At 34.5% G+C, this 18,221-nt stretch overlaps 1 protein-coding gene across 1 annotated transcript; it reads right to left on the bottom strand.

The window, feature by feature from the left end:
• Positions 1-6,474: 6,474 nt before the first annotated feature.
• On the bottom strand, positions 6,475-7,298 carry LOC137955097 (acyl carrier protein 1, chloroplastic-like). The gene is made up of 4 exons (XM_068801970.1): positions 7,194-7,298; positions 7,010-7,074; positions 6,732-6,903; positions 6,475-6,600 (listed from the first exon to the last, which is right to left on the bottom strand). Exons 1-4 carry the CDS (start codon positions 7,296-7,298, stop codon positions 6,475-6,477), a joined length of 468 nt encoding a protein of 155 aa, XP_068658071.1.
• Between the last annotated feature and the right edge of the window lie 10,923 nt (positions 7,299-18,221).

Raw genomic sequence — 18,221 nt, 5'->3', positions numbered from 1 at the left:
ACTACTCTAAATCAATACAAAGTTCGTTGTTCAATTCAACGAACAACAATTTGTTTCATGGTATCAGAGCAACACATTTACTTTTCCTCCGTTGCCGCTGCGTTCTAACCACCTCCATTCAGAATCTCTGTTGTCTCTTTCTCTTCCCTTTCTCCTCTGGTCAACTTTGTTTGACCTCGTTATTTGTCCGCCAGCATCGTCGTTCCCCTGACGCCATTCACTGTTCGGTCTGCACAATCATATGTCCCCGACCCTGATCCTATATTGCCTTATGCAGGAAAGTCTTGCTCTCCCCTATCCATATCTGTGCTTCCATCATTCACTCATTCGATCTCTCCCCGTTGACCGTAAAATATCTCCTCCAGACAGTGAAACACGATCCGCTATCTCAAAAATTGGAACATTTCCATTTACTTCAACAATTATTTTTTCTAGTGACTGCAACCGCCGCTTTTGGCTGTATCAGCAAGAGGTTGAAGACAAAGTGCTCACGAGGTTGAAGACAAAGCGCGCACATAAGTGCGGTGTACTTGCGAATTTTACACGTACGAGAGAGAGAGAGAGAGAGAGAGAGAGAGAGAGAGAGAGAGAGAGAGAGAGAGAGAGAGAGAGTACCTACTCAGTGTTTTCAATTATAGATTGTTGATATTTTACATACGTTGACTCAGTCAGATCAATCACTATATCCAATACAAATAAAGCTCCAAATGCTCTAGTACACTCAACAGTGGTCAACTCCAAAAAATTTCATCCTATTACCATCATTATTTCTACACAAACTCTTCTCAAATTTACCTCTACCAACTATATCTCATGGAAGCTTTAGTTTGAAACTCTCTTCATCGAGTATGATCTCTTTGGGTACATTGATGGCTCTCCAAATCTAGCTTACAATGCTTGGATCCGACAAAATCAACCGAGCCTTAATTTTGTCTTCTCATGGCTAACCACCCATGGCTACCAACTCAAGTGCTCCAACTTATAACATCCAACCTCAACCTCGACTTCTTCAAACTCCCACTACTACCTTTATTTTGAATGATGTCCTCTGCGTACCACCCATGCAAAAGAACTTAATTTCTATCTCTCAATTTTGCACTACTAATTATGCTTTTGTTGAATTTTTGCCATCTACCTTTCATGTGAAGGATCTTTGCAAGTGGGCAATCCATTGGACGGGCAACACTAGAGATGGATTGTATGAGTGGTCGGTTAGTAAATCTATGTCTTCTCCAATTCTTGCCTTCTCTCAAGTCAAAACCGCATCATCCAATTGTCATCATCGATTAGGGCATCCCCTTCTTCCCATTTTGAATCACATTCTTTCTAGTTATCATTTAAATTTTTTTTCTCCTATGCCAAAAGAGTTTTCATGTAATGCATGTCTTTGTAATAAAAGTCATAAGATGTTTTTCTTTACTTCATCTCTTGGCTCTACTCAACCACTTGAAATTATTTTTTCTGATGTATGGACTTCTCCTGTTTTGTCACAAGATGGTTTCAAATACTATGTCATTTTTCATTGATCACTTTAGCAAATATATATGGTTTTACTCACTCAAACAAAAATCAGAAGTTTAGAAAGTTTTTTATCGCTATAAAGGCATAGTGGAAAATTATTTCAAAAGAAAAATTATCACACAATTTTGACAATGGGGGAGAATATATGGTCCTCAAAGATTACCTTTCTTTAAATGACATCTCTCACTTAACTACTCCACCCCATAGACAATACTTTGACTCTATAAAAATTCATCAACTAATCAGTTGAGTCATCCATAAGAATAGGGCTCCTCTGACTCCTCTGAATCACCCTTCTATTTAGGTGATTCTTGTTGTAAAATTGTGTATAAATACTATAAATCAATTCAAATTTCGTGATTCAGTTCAACAAACAACAATTCGTTTCAAAACAACAACTGAAGAGCACTAGAAGTTTGACCCTTCGAATAGTGCCCCCTCATTGTTCGAGCAATGCATTAACAAAAGCCTCTAGAAAACTGCAGTTCAAATAGTGGAAGACAATCATTTCACAAGTGAGGCACAAAAAAGTCACTAGAAGGAAAATGTTTTGAACAAGCTCTATTGTTTGGAAATATATGATCGTTTGAAAATTTTTGCCCCACCATTCAAATGGTCAATCCAAAGGAAGTATAACAAAAGCTCTGAAAGTCAGTTTACGTGAATTTTCTCCTCCCTCTATATGTGCATTCTTGAAGAAGACACTTCCAACAATTTCTAAATAATAGCCTAGAATGTTGTGAATGGAACTTCTAAGCTTCGATTTGACCAAGATATATAGGTTTCCAAATGTTGTAAGTTACCTACCTTTATGTTCAACAATTCAAGTCATAAATTTAATTATATCCTCGTAAATTTTAATAAATTTTCAAAATTTACACAGGACAATATGTCAAAATATGTGCTTAACACAGTTTAATTTTTTACCAGTAAGATTTTCCTTATTTAAAGGTATTTTTGTCTTGATTAAACTAAGGAATGACTGCTATAAATCTTAAGAGCACTCCCAAGCTCTCTTTGACTTTAGATTCGATTTGTGAATTCAAAATTAAGATTGGAGGGGGCTCATTTTCACTATTTTAGAAAGATCTAAGTATTTCAAAGAATATATTTGAAAATCAATGTTTATTTAGGGTCAATTATTGTCTTGGTATTTTTAAATTATCTCACACATAATTCTAGAAAACTTATTTTTGGCATTTTCACAACCTTCGTTTGGGTTGGCTGCATTTCAAAATTCCAAGTGCATATATGCTTATACGTTCAAATTTATTGTCTCTACTTGATCTTGCATTGCTACATGTGAGCCTTTTTAATTTCAAATTAGTCATTGTATTCACCTAACTATTTGTGTGTTTACGTTGTTGAATTTGGCTTCTCTTGGACTTGCTCAAATTAAAAAAGGGCCTTTAACATAAAAACTGGACATATATGAGGTTCCATATGAGCTTTATGTTTTAAGATCAAGTCATTTCGGACGAAATTGAGTTGTTCTTCACATTGATTGGCACTATTAGGTTTACAAAATAAATTTTTATCTTTTTTATTGCAAATTTAGCTTATTGAAGCAACACTGAATGTGCCATTGTTTTCCGTCAAGCCTCATGTAGGAAAGATGAAATCATCAATTCACTTTATTTTTGTGCTTGTAATTGGGTTGCTACTGTGTAGTGGGTTGTGTACTCACTCTGTGAAAGATTTTTGTTTCTATTGATTGTGATGCAAATCCCTTTATGAATCTAAACTTGTATTGGTTAGTATTGTTGTTGTACACTTTTTTGTAGATATTGTTGTAAAGTCGTAAGTATTGTTGGGCAATTCTGATAGTAGATCTAACTCTAAAATGTAGGCGTGGATGTATACTAACCTGATTTTAGGTCATGAACAACTATAAAAATAGTTTCTAAGTTGTGTCTTAATTCATTTTCATCGAACTTGAATTTTATAAATAACTTGCTAATAAAATGTAATATAACAAAAAAAAGTACATACCAGATTGCAGAAAAAGATTATAAAATCTTGAAGAAATGTATTCAAAACCTATTCCTTTTCCTTCTCTCCCCCTCTCGATTTGTGGCTTTGAGGTCCTAACCAGTTTCTTTTGGTGGATAATCTTAGTTGTTGTTTAGTGGCTATGGTACGACTAGGGGTGGCATCGAGCCGAGCCGAGCCCAAACCTGCCTATGTTTGAGTCGAGCTTGATTTAAATATTTCGAACCGAGCCTCATCTCGAGCCTAAAATTGTTATCGAGCCGAACTCGAGCCGAAACATACATTTAAAACTTTTCAAAAAATATATACCAAATAAAATATATATAAAATTATGCATACATTTTACATAAAATTAGACATAACCTTTATATATAATACATGTATAAGATTGGGCATACTTAAAATTAAGCATAATCTGTATATATAATACCTGTATAAAATTTGACATGATCTCTATATAAAATTGGGCATAATCAACATACATAATACCTGCATAAATACTCCATAAAATTATTTATACATTCCATAAACACTCCAATAAATTATTTATACATTCCATAAAATAGTCTAAACACTCCATACACTGCATAATATTATAAATAAATTTTATATAATAATCAAACACAAAAAAATTAAATGAAATATCACTATCAATTTACAACCACCCAAATAAAAACTATAAATCCATTATAAATTTACAAACTATAGTTATTTCTCTTTATGCTAGAAAATAATATACATCCTTGCTTGAGCAAAATCTCCACCTATGACTAAAACAAAAAAATAAAATTAGTTATTGTCAGATAAAAAAATACTCTTCCACTAGTAGTTACTTAATGTCATTAAAAATATTAAAATTACCATGATGAGAAAAACATGAAAAATCATGTAACTGGCAGCATTATCTCTACACTCTTCTTCTCAGGCTGTAATCATAAAACAAAATTTTAATAAATAAAACTAAAAAATATCGTAATAAATAATTAATCAAATAAATTCACCTTTTGATTTTTCTTTATACCGTGAAGAGTCCGAACCCAACCAGTGTCACAAATCAAAGTTTGAAATGTATTTGGTACCAAGGAAGAACTATACGAGTCTATTACTCTACCACCAGTACTAAATAATGACTTCGAAGCTACTGTGGATATGAGAATTATAAGGGGGGTTAGTCAACAAACTTAAAATTTGAAGTTCATCTTCATCTCCTGCTTCAAATTCATTTAATTCCTCTACATGAAATTCAATTTCAAACTTGGTGTTAGTGTGGACAAGTTCATATACATTGGAAAACAGTTTCCAGTGTTAGTGCCCCAAAATAAGAAAAATATAAAAAACAAGAAAATGAGTAACTTATAATAGTATACTTAATTAAAACATAATATTTAAACCCCAAATTAGGTAAAACAAACATGATTACAACACGAATAAGTAATTTAATGTATAATTAATATATTAAATAATTAAATTAGATATTATATTATATTATTGATTGTTGTTTATTATACATTAATACAATAATTGTGTGAGCCAATTAATTGTGTACATGATTAATTATAAAAAATAAATAAATAAATAGGAAAATTTGATCAAATGCTAACTTTAACACATAATATTTTTACGTATTATTGCATCGTCCAAAGGAAAAACAGGCTGAGAATAGGATTTGCAAGTTTTTTTTTTTTTATAAAAACCACACGGCGAAACTCGCATGTGTGAACTGCATGTGCGAGTTCGCACGCTGTGCGGGACGGAGCGTCGAGGGGGGAAAATAATCTCCCCCCCCCCCCCCCCCCCCCCCCTCAGCTTAGGTCTCCGAACTTTAGGTATCCGGGGGTTCCAGTTCCGGCGAGAGCGGTGGCCGGCTGATTTGACAGCGGCAGCAGGTGGTGGTAGGGGGGTGATGACGACGGGAGAGGGTCCAGAGCAGTAGTTCTAGTTGGGGTACGACGAGGTGAGGGCGACGCTATGGGAGTCGATGGCGACGATGATGAGAGACAGAGAAGGCGATGAGCAGGGGGAAGGATTAGGTGCGGCGGCGGCGAAAGGGGCACCGGCAACGAGAGGGAGAAGGGAGATGGAGGCCGAGAGAGGGAATTTCAGAGGAAAAAGAGAGAAGGGAAGGAGGAGACGAAGAGAGCGAGGGCGAGAGAGAGACCGAAAAAAAAATTCGGGAGAGAAGAGAGCGAGGGCAGGAGAGAGACCCAAAAAAAATTTTCGGGAGAGAAGAGAGTGAGGGCACGAGAGTGACCGAAAAAAAAATTTCGGGAGAGAAGAGAGCGAGGGCGAGAGAGAGACCCCTGATCCCGTCGCTTGTTAAATTAACGAGTCGGCTCGCGAGCCGACGAGCCGAACCTGGCTCTTCTCGAGCTTGGTTCGTTAACCTAAACGAGCCCATTTCTGAGTTCGAGTTCGGCTCGAACTAGAAATATAACGAGTCAAACTGAGCCGGAACCGAGCCAAACACGAGCCGGCCCGGTTCGAAGCCACCCCTAGGTACGACCCATTGAACACTCTCACTTCCTTGGTATGTCTCTTACATTTCTCTATTAGTAAATAACAGATAAGAGGGGGGGAAGGGAGGCTGCCACTCCTTTCATTCTAAATGATGAGGGATGAATCCTTAGACTTTTCTTCTCTTCCTTTCTTGACGAAGGAGGGGAATTAGGCTCCATCTCACTCCCCTTTTGTAAAAGTAAGATGGGAAGAAAAGGAAGATCATATCCTACCGAGTTAACCAGCAGTTTGAACCCAATTAACACAAGATAACTATCCAATTGCTTAACAATTACTCTTGGTTATTGTCATTTTCCTTGGTTCAAATAATTGAATCAATCATCCGTGCCGCTTGAAATCGAACTTCATTTATTAGATAAGAGTTCAGAAATTCAAATCAAATAGCCAAACACCTCGAGATCATATCCTCAGGATTCAGGATTCAGGATTATCAGACACAAATCTTCAAACAGCTTCAGCCTTAACTTTTTCGATCAGATCGGCAGCGTCCTGAACAGTTGAGACGTTTTCTGCTCCTCCCTCCCCAATTGATACTCCGAACTTCTCCTCCAGAGCCATCATGATCTCCACCTGAGAAGATACAGTTTTTGTTTTCTTGTTAGCAGATTAGAGTTATTAATTCATGAGTACAAGAGCAAAGCAAGTGAAAAAAAAACTGTTTTTTTTTTTTTTTTTACGTAGTAATGAGATGTAGGGGTTACCGTGTCGAGTGAATCGGCACCCAGATCAGCAAACTTGGTTTCGGGAGCCACAGTGCACTCATCGATCGAAAGTTGCTTTGCAATCGTGCTCTGGACGGCTTGAAGGGTCTCTGGTTGAGCCTGCAAAAGAGAAGGCCTCTCTTGAGTACGTACTTGAGTGTCTACAGAGAGCCTAATTAGACCATTTTGCTCAAGTTTCTCACAACCAAGTCGCAGAACATCTTACTATGGTACATGATATTGTCGTCTTGAAGCAATTCAATGGTGAAGAAGAAGACCTCTTTGTTGCCTGACTGGTTTGAACTTTATGAACAAGCCTTAGCTCCCCCGCAAGCGGGACTTTCTGAGCACAAAAACAGAAAGGAATTTTTTTCTGCTCAGTAGTCTGAGGTCATCAAATAATGAAGAAAAGACGACATGAGATCATTCACCAGCACACGTAGTATGTTTTTTTCAACTTACAATGGTCAAGATATTACTCAGCGGCTGGCATTTTGTGCCACTGGTATTGGAACATGCGGAGAGAGCAGCCACGGGAGAGGAAGACGTAGAGAGGAGGGATGCCATTACTAGAGAAATCCTACGAGCTGAAGATCGTTCCGAAAAACACTTACAGGAGCTTGATCCTTGAGAAGAAAGTAAATCTAGTAGGTTTTATACAGGAGATGTCACATGATTTGGCCGAAAGTCGGGCGATAATTTCCAAGCTCTGTTATGTTGAATTCGCTAAAACTGGGTGGTTTACACGATGCCCCATGTCTTCTTCTGCTTGGATTGCAGAAGAGAATCTAGTGGTTTTCCGAACAAGGGAAACCCACAGTCATTACCCTTGCCATGCTCTTGGAGGTGGTCGTCTGATAATGAAAATTACAATGTGGAAGTGGAATTGCCGTCTGCATCATCCAAGGAGTTCGTCTTTTTAGTTCAACTGTGCTACAAGGAGGGTTCTAATGAAAGCAATCTAGTGGAAGTAAGTATAAACTTCTGATATAGGCTCAGTTCAATGTTACATGTAATTCTAGGCTCTAAGCCTCTAATAGTTTGAGTGCATGTATCAAAAATTACTTTATATAAAATTTGTTTAGTAAATATATCTAAAAGATTATTTTTAATAAAATTCATTTAGAGTTTCAGTTATAGTAGTTATATTTTTGTTTAATTAAGACATATAAATGCTACAAACATATAAAAACATCGGTATTATCGTCTTCTAATGTCATTTTAACAAAAAATACTTATTTACTTAAAAAATTAGCTTTTTGATCTAATGCGTTATATCAAATGGACCTTAAATATGAAATAATTTTAAGTTTCGGTGAGGGTGATTTTGTTCTTAATTTTGATTAATCTATATGAGTTTTTAATTAATTCAAAGTGTAAGGCCAATTTTATAGATTATGGTAATGCACAATGATCAATGGTACTCGTGGAACCATTAACATACAAAATACACGCAAAATTTTTAGGTAGTTTACAATCCTTTTGTGAATTGCTAGTCTAACACCCTAAGAGATCTTAGTGCCTTCTAGATCCACTAAGCCTAGGTTGCCTTATGGTATTTACAACAAAATCGCCTATAAAGACAATTATAATACAACCCACACACGGACTTAGATTACTGAATTAACCATTGTAGCCAACTCGGAAAAACACTCCTTCACACAAATTTATAGCATATAACTCAACACTCTAACTTTGAGCCACAAAGGGATTTTTCAACAATTCACTGGATTGCACAAACCTTAATCTACGTAAGGATTTTTCTACAGTTCACTAGATTGCACAAGCCTCGATCAATATAAGGATTTTCAACAGGTTACTAGATACACCCGGCATTAAGGTCTCACAAGGATAAACTAGAGGGGGAGGGGGTGAATAGGTTTATCAAATTTTCAATCTTAGTTCGACTTTTTATTTTCTCACAACATCATACAAGTAAAATTAATAACAAATTCAATCATTTAATCATTCATCACTACACAAACTTTTATAGTGGTTTAGAATCAATATTTTAGATTGTTATTCCAAAACCAAGAAGTTCTTGTTGTGGAGTTAAACGACATTTACAACTAAAAAATCAATAAGGGTTTATAACACCCACCTAACCCTTGAGATTTCCAACAATCGGCCACTAGGTACAAACTCTTAGACCCAATTAAGGGATTTTCAACCACTATTAATCAATTTATTCATGTCTTGATTGGTTTACAAATATAAAGATATTTGCTTAGCTAATTAAAGCGCAATAGAGCCTCCTGATACGTAGATATTACAATCAAGCATATAAACAAGATTACACCTAGTTCTAAGGTGAATCTATTGGGAATTAAGCAACATTAATGGATGAAATTTTAAAATGAAAGCTTTTAAAAATACTACAAAGAATAAGCGAAGTTTTAGAAGCCTTCTAGTTGAACCATAAATATGTAATCAAAGCCTTAAATGGTGTAAAACTTAGTGAGCAAAAACAACAACAAAAAAGAGTTCAACCAGTGAAATTTTCATGGAAAAAAGATAAATTTCACGAGCAGGGCCTTCTACCTGTGAAAATTTCACTGGCTAATTTATGCTAGTAAAGGGTTCTGCTAGTGAATTTCAATTTTTCGCTAGCAGAAACATTTCCCAGCAAAAATCCAAATTCGTTGGGAGAGACTTCTGGCAACAAAAAAACTTTAAAAAGATTAAATTCGTTTTTTGTTGCCAACAAATTTTGTTGGCAAGAAAAATCTCTGCCAACATTTTTTTTTCACATGCCACATATTTCACTTTAAATTTTTTTGCTAATGAAACTAAAATTCGTTGGCAAAAAGATTTTAAAAAAATTTATGCTAGAAAATTTTAATTTCATTGGAAAAAATTAATGGTAGAAATTTCTACTAACGGATTTTAATTTTGCTAGTTGAAACAATTTATTTATTTATTTATTTATTTATTTATTTATTTATTTATTTATTTATACCTTGTTTAACTGTTTGTAAAAATACCAAAATTAAAAACAATAGAAATCATATATAAGAAAAGAACTACATGAGCACATTTTGAACAAAGTGTAGCCTGTGGAGTACCTCTACCAACAAAATTTGTAATTCGTCGATACAGTTAAGACTCTCCACGAATGAATTTCGAATTCTCTAGTGGTGTTCAAATTCTCTACTAGCTAATTTTAAAATTCTCTGGTATGTGAATTTTAAAATTCCCAAGAAGAGAGATTTGAGCACCAATAGAAATTTTTAAAATTTGGTGGTAGAGATATTGAGCTTTAGTAGCGAATTTTGAAATTCACTGTTGAAATTTGTGGTAAAACATAGAAGTGAATTGTTCCAAAAAAAAAAATTCATTCAAAGAGGTTTCGCTAGCAAAAAACAATTGTGGGCATAAGTCCTTTCTCATGTAGTGAGACTTTCTTTAGTCTCATGGTATTTACTCTTAAATTTATTTTAGTTTTTAGTTTTAAAATTTTTCTGTGGAACAAGGTTTAGGTTAAGTTCATGTCAAGATGTTCAACCTCAAACTTTAACTAGATACATATATGGGTTCGATGTAAGGTAAATTTCTCAAGTTTGGATCTAGTACTCTTCAAAATTAGGCCAATCTATTACTTGCAGCTTGGGATGAAGAAAATTCCACCGACTCCTTCCCATTGCTTACTAGAGAATACATTGAACCCAAGACAAAGAAAAAAAAAAGTCAAAGTCAACAATATTTTCATAAAATATAATTGAATCAAGAATATAAGCACAATTAATAATGAGAGAAATGCATATCTATTAGCCTACACATGGATGGAGTAGCTATTATTTCTCATAAAGGTTACTCTATAAAGAAAATATAAAAGAACTCAAAAGACTAAACCAACATCTCAAAGTCAAGGTTGGTAAGGCAGAAGCTATAAAAACAAAGGATCATAAACCACTTGCATACTAAATTGATATCAAGTGTAAAAAAAAAGTCATGATTCATGTTAAGACATCCATATGTGATATGCTACCCATGGTTAGCTTATCTCCATACTATATAATACACCCCTCCTATCTTCCACTATGTAAATGTGCTCCTCACTTATGCAAAAAAAATTTAGAATTTAATTTATAACGGTTTCACTTTTGTTCTTTTTCTATTTTTCATTTATTATGTATTGAAAAGAATTAAAATTTAATAAAATATTACCTAACTAAGGATTCACGTATAGTAATGTTTTAAACTTTACGATTTATTTAATAGAAAAATTGACATTGGTTATTCGCTATTCTTGACCTCTAACTACCATCTCCACTCTATTGAGAGTCAAGACTTCTTCTCTTTATTACACCTTACACAACTCTAGGCATGTTAATAATAATAATAATAATAATTATTATTATTATTATTATATTAATTAATACTAAGAAGGGGGAAAACAATGCCTCTTGTCCCAAATCGAGACATAAATAGGGGTGGAGCCAAATAGAATGATACATGAGAAACCTTTATATACACTTTCCAATTCTCCAAAAAGGGATGTCTAGGTGTCTCAATAGTTGTTCTCTTAGGTGTCTTTCCACTTTGATTTTTAGAGAGATAAGAGATGAGTTGTGATTTGAAATTTCTTCCCTTTCCTTGTTCCTTGATTGAGATTTTCCTTCCTCTTTTTGGTCCTTGATTCTTTCAATCTTAATTGTTTTCCTTGAGTGAGAGATTTGTGGAGTTAATCTACCTTGATTGACTTTTTTGATTAAGAGATTTGAGGAGCAAATCGTTCTTGATTGATTTATTTTGAGTGAGTGATTTGAGGAAGAGATATCTTCAGTGGGAATGAGGATCTTATAAGATTGAAGATCTTTGTTGTGGGTGAATTGAGAATAAAAATTTGAAATTAAAGTGCTAAATGTAAAGTTGAATGACTTAAAGCTAAAATGTCACACCCCACGATGAGACCAAAATGTTCTTTTTTATGTTCTCTTAGTGGTGATCACCGCCTAGACCCTTGGTCAGGAAAATTTCACCAATATGCTCTATTAGTGGAAAATATAAAATAAAAAATGGTCGTCTTTAAGCCAAGTGTAATACCCAATTATACTATCCCAAATCTCTCTCCAAAGAGATTCAATACAACTAGATTTTATCTCTAGTGGGCAATGCCCATCTAGACTTAAAGCTCTAGAAAACGACTTAAAACAAAGTGCAAATACATAAAAAAAAAATTAAAAACTTATACCTTCTTTAGAGAGATAGTCACTCCAAGAGTCTCTCAGGTTCTAGCACATTAGGCACGAATGAGAGATGATTTAGGAGCTTGAAGGAGCTAAGAATTCCAAGAAAATGTACAAGTTTTGAAGAATTGAGTTGAAGTCTGATTTTTCTCTTGCAAACGCGTAAGATAAGAAATTTGCACGTGAAAATTCTCTTCGGCTGAGTAGGGTTATCAATAAATGTTCATTTTTTGTTAAGGCACGAGTTGGGTCCCTATTTATAAGTTTCTTCATGAAACTAACCATTTTGGACAATTCTCCAAAAAACTACATGAGGGGTTGATCAATAATAACTTTTCATTAATCAATCATCCAACAACTATATTTTGGAATTCCTTTGGCCTTATGATTGATCACATAAACGATCGATGTAATTTTTATGCTTTTGCGAAGGGTTGATCGATCATTTTTCTATGGTTGATCAATCACTTTATACATTGGCCTGACAATTCTTTGATTAATCAATCATGTCTTCCAAAGGTTGATCGATCATGCTTTATAACTTTTGTTTCTGTCATTCTGGTTGATCAATCATGCTTATGGAGATTGATTGATAATATGTACATAGGCTTGATTATTTAAATTTTGTTGCCTATGCATAATCGATGAAGTCATATGTAGCTTGATCAATCTTGTCAGTTTGCATTGTATAGAATTAAGTGCAAAACATGATTTAGGCCAATTCTAAGTGAACAAAAAGTTCCAAAACGTTTGTATGAGCCTTGAAAACTTGGTTTTAGAAATATTTTGCATGTCATATGCTTAAAAATAAATTCATACCTAAAATTCATAAACTAGAGAACTAATTTCATTATATTGCTAAAGTTCTTGAAATGTTTCTATTTTGCCTAACTTTGGTCTTCAAATCTTCATTACTCTTGGTGTTTTTTTTTAATGTGATTAAGTCTTTATTTTAGCTTGAGGTCTTGTGTTAGATTCGTTAGTTCTTCCACATAGACCTTTTAAATAAGTCACTTGAAGAAAATTGCATCTCAAATACTATATATTTCAAATTTGTTAGCTTACTTTGCTTGAATTTTGTTATCATCAAAATCCAAAAAGGATTTAACTCAGGCCACAATCTTCTTTTCATAATTAATGTGGCTAATGTGGAGCATGTGTATGTCCCTTGCATGGGAAAATTTAGGGTTCTTGTCTTCACACCCCCCCTAAATCTAAATTGGGAGGCTAAATGCACCTTGAACTTAGTAATGTTAAGACACACCAATTGAAGGAAAGTGGTTTAGTGAAGATGTAGCTAATTTGATCAATTGTATAAATATGGCGCACTTGATGGCTCCCCATTACCAGTTATTCTTGAACAAAATGATAGTCCATTCATATATGCTTGTTGTGAGAGTGTTAAAAAAGATTGTGAGTTAAATAAGTAGCACTCAAGCTATCACACAAAAGAATGGGAGGTTGATACGAGTACGTATGTAGGTATTTGAGAAGAACTTCAAACAATATAATCTCAGCATATGTGATAGCCATCGCCCTATATTCAGCTTCTATTGTAGATTGAGAAATAATGGTCATTTCTTATCAATCAAAAAAAGAGATTAATGCCTAAGAAGACTGCATATCTGGTGGTAGAGCGTCACGTGAATGGAAAACCACCCCAATCGGCATAAAAAAAGACAAGTAGGTTTAGAGAAATGGGAATCGAAAAAAAAAAAGACCATAATCAAGTGTTTCTTTGAGATAGCAAAAACATCTTTTGACAAAGGTAAAACAAAAATTAGTCAAATAGTGCATATATTGAGCTATGAGGTTAACTAAGTAAGAAATATCTAGTTGGCTAAGTTATATATTGGAGGGCACCAATAAGACATCTATAGTGAGTAGGATCAGAATATAAAGGACATTGAAAAAAAAATAGTGTCAGGTGCAAGTGGTGTAGAAACAAATGTGCATAATTCCGTTTGAGCCCTATGTAAAATGTCTTTTAAATATTGTGTTTGTGTGAGAAATAACCCTTTGGAAATGTGATGAACTTGTATGCCCAAGGAAACGTCTATGGGTCCAAGACTTTTGACAGAAAAGGTATCATGCAATATTTTTAAAACATTTTAGTGATGGATTGTTGCTCGTAAGGATAATATCATCTACATCGCGAACTAGGTAAAGATAGTTGGAAGAGTGATAACAAAATAAAAAAGGATCAACCTAAATTGTTTGAAAACCTAAATGAAGTAAAAAAAATCACTAAATTGAGCATACCAAATGTGATGGGCTTGTTTCATACCATAAAGTATTTTTTTAGCCTACACACATGAGTTGGAGAATGAGGATCCTCAAAATTTGGAGGATGTTATGGTAGAATGCCAACGAAGAAGTGTGAGTGCAAGTTTATATGAGTGAGGTACAAATGAATGTGAGACTCGAGAGCTTGAAAAGAAGAGGTGGTGACTTTGCTCTTTGTTCTACTCATCATTGGAGAAGAAGATGGGGATAAAGAGAAAGAACTATTTCAAGATGACCAGAAGGTAGAAAAAGAAGATGGTGGAGATACTGAAGGTGGAGAATTAGCATTGGTTGAGATAATAGGTTCATGGGAAGGTAGGAAAGAGGGGTTAGGAATATAGATACCATTATGTATAAGAGTCTTGATGGTGGAGTTTGGTGGCTAGTTTGTGGCAAATTATTTTAGAAGAAATTTACTAATTCTAACACTTGAGGGTCAAATTATTTGAAAATTTTAAGGTGTGGTATATGGGAGACAAGACTCATAAAAAATGCATGGTATATGATAATTTTTTTTAAGGGATAAACATGCAATAGCATTGATAACATTTATAAGCATCATGAAATCCAAGAAAAACACATAGAAGGGAACGAGATTAAAATTTATGTTTATTATAAGGGCGAAGACAAGGAAAACATAAAGATCTGAAAGTATGTATATGATAGTAAATAGGAGAAGAATTATGTAATAGATAAAAAGGAGCCTTACCTTGCAGTGGTACGGAAGGGAGATGATTGTGTTGACCATAGGTTGACTCTTACATGGCTTTTAATGATAACAAAACTTAATTGAGTTAATAACTTGCAAATATATTATTTCATATACTTCACCTTCAAGAGCATCTCAAGGTATAAAGCTTCAAAGACAAAATAAATACCTCAAGAAAAATTAAAGAACATCTCTTGAAGAAGCACCCACAAGGAAGAAGACAATAAGAAGACTCGAGTTCAAGCATCATAGCCAAACTTTTAACTCAATCAACTTTTGTAAGAGAATATTCTAACTTCTATTCCATAAGTACTTGTGAGAGTAGAGCTTTAGGATTTAAATTGCTCATAGACATGTTTAAAATCATCATACACATCACTTAGAAACATGTTAAAGCACGTAGAGAGAAATTCTCATGCTTTATAAATATACACATTTTAACCTGGCATTGGAATGATCGATCAATCATCGACTGTGATCAATCATCCAGAACTGTGCAAGCCAGAAATATAAAGCATGATCGATCAACCATAGTTGATTGATCGATCATCCAGGATATGGCAATTTCATGCTATAATGCTTGATCAATCATCCTAGAGAGATTAATATATCATAGGTATCCAGGTAAGTGATTTTACTTGGAATGATCGATCATCTCTCCATATTGATCAATCATACTTATATTGCACAACCAGAGGGAATCTCAATTGATCGATTACCCACTAGTAATGATCGATCAACTTAACTTTTTGGACAAAAGGTAACATATTGATCGATCAGTCCATTGATCAATCAGTCATTGTTTGATAGAAAAATAGTTGTTATGATCGATTGATCGATCTGTCACTTATTAATTATCAATCAATCAACGATTTGGCTTTTGCCAGCAAAAAAATAATGGCTAATTTGAGTTGGGAAAACTATAAATACCACATCAAACCATGAGTAAAGTGAATGAGCATTTATTGGCAAATCTTCACACCACAAATCTTTGTCTTGAAAATTCCCATTAAAAGTGCTTTAGAGAGAAAGAGAGAGAACCTTACCCTTGAAAATATTCTATTCCTTTGTTAAGTACCTAGCCAATACTACCTAAAAGACCGGCATGTCAAGAGTGGAAGGCATAGGTACTTAACCCAAGACCACAACAATACACCTACCGTAACGAGCCGACAACCACAGTGGCCTGACACTGGCATCAAGGAGGTATCTGTTATATTATCACAACATGGTCTGCGTCCGGGCAGTGTGATATCCAGTGTCTATTGGGAGTCGAACTCGCGACGTGGCGCCCGCTCTGATACCAAATGCTAAGCACCTGCCAATACTACCCAAAAGACCGACCTGTCAGGAGCGGAAGGCATAAGTACTTAACCTAGGACCACAACATTCTTTCAATAATCCTTGCATGCATCATAGTACAAACTCCTTGATCATTCCACAATGTGTTATAAAGGAGGAGGCACCGTAAATCTCTCAATGAGAAGCATGTCTCCAAGTAAGGGTATAAATGTTTCCCTTTATTTTCATGTATTTATGAAAAGTTAATCTAGAACCTAGTAATCTAGATAGAAAGGACTAACTAGAGCTAGAATCTAGCAGCAATCTCTTGGGAAGATTGTCTTGTGTAAAAATCATGTATTTAGCTTCACATGGCCAAAGAGAGACGAAATCTCTTTGCATATTTCCAATTATTAGAGCGTAAGAGTGGAAATTTTTCCAAGCAAGGATTCTTGGGTAGTGACTACCACTAGGTGAGCATCGAGATAAAAAAATCTTTTTATCCTTATGGTGTGTGTATGCTATTATTTTCATCGTATTGCTTTTATGTATGATATTTTAATTATACGCACACATCGGATTTAATTTGAATATCTCAATTCACCTCCCCTCTTGAGAAGCCACATGGGCCAATAGATTGGTTAAATGAATTGTTGTATGAAATGCTACAACACGCACACAAAAAAAAAAAAAAATTGTAGAAACATTGCTTTCATATAACATAGCTAATATTTTTTCAATTATATGCCTATGTTTTGTTTCCACTATTCCATTTTGCTCCAAAGACTATGGGCAAGGAAAATGATGAAGAATACCATATTTAGTTAAATACTATTTTTAAAAAAATCACGTACTCACCATAACCATTTGAGTGTAGTAATTTGATCAAACAAAAAAACTGATTTTGTACCATGTTTAAAATTTTACGAGTATGCTAAATATTCATTTTTAAGGGGATATAGACAAACGAATCTATGACAATCATCAATAAAAATAATATAATATCTAAAACAAAATTTAGAAACCAAAGGTGCTAGTCCCCATAAATCAGAACGTATTATTTCAGGTGGCTTAGAAGCCTTACGGTCAACATGATCAAAGATAGGTGAGTTTGTGCCAAGCAACAACTAATTTAAAGATGAACAAAATTTTTGGATCAATTTATGTATAATTAAAGTAGAAATTTCTAAAGAGGATGGATGCCCAAGTCTACAGTGCCAAAGCATAGACAAAGACTCCTCAACGGCTACACATGTTGTTTCCTCTTGAGGACAAAGATAGAGATCGTTAAACGTGGTCTCCCTGGCTCGAGTTACTCCATTCTGAGTATTCTTCACATGAAAATAATTTTGGTAAATTTCTAAATAATAGTTGTTATCTTTTGTAAACTCAAAACAGAAATACGATTCTTCTTTTTTTTTTTTTTTTGGTGCAACCAAGAAAGCATTATTGAGATAAAAAGAACTAGTAGAAGAGGGTAATTTGACCTGCCCTTTGGCTCGAATAGAGAATGTTATCCTACTCATAATTTTTTTATCCTTTGTAAGGAGAGAGTTAAGAAAATATACCAAGGTCACTTTTCATGTGACCAGTGGCATTAGTGTCAAGAAACCATTGAGGCTCTTCCTTTGCACAAGAGATGGAAAAAGCAACTAGGGTGGTTGGATTATTTTCCACTGATAGTTCTGATAGAAATGGTGCCATTATATCTCAGTTGTATGGTTTGGCTTGTGACAAATTTGACAACGAGGAGCATTGGATCCAAGAGTGGATGGTTGCTGCTTCTTCTTTTTTTTAAATGAAGGTGTAGTGAACCGATTTTGAGACACTTGATTAAAGTTTAAACATTAGAAGCCTTACATGAAGATGGAAAGGGAGCAAGTGTCGGTCTTGCTACTAGGTGATCTGTTGACTTGTTTTATATTGGCAACTATGACTATGAGTGAGTGTCCAATTGTTTGACTCTCAAGTCATGACTTTGGGCACTAGAAGGATTTCTTTACAAGGACAAATGATTCATAGGGT

Source organism: Aristolochia californica, unplaced genomic scaffold (assembly GCF_029961685.1).
Source record: "Aristolochia californica isolate CCGP_79_NKW_82.1479 unplaced genomic scaffold, dmAriCali1.0.hap1 SCAF_2, whole genome shotgun sequence".
NCBI lineage: Eukaryota > Viridiplantae > Streptophyta > Magnoliopsida > Piperales > Aristolochiaceae > Aristolochia > Aristolochia californica.
Note: the sequence above shows the minus strand (reverse complement) of the source record. Positions and strands in the feature narration are given on the sequence as shown.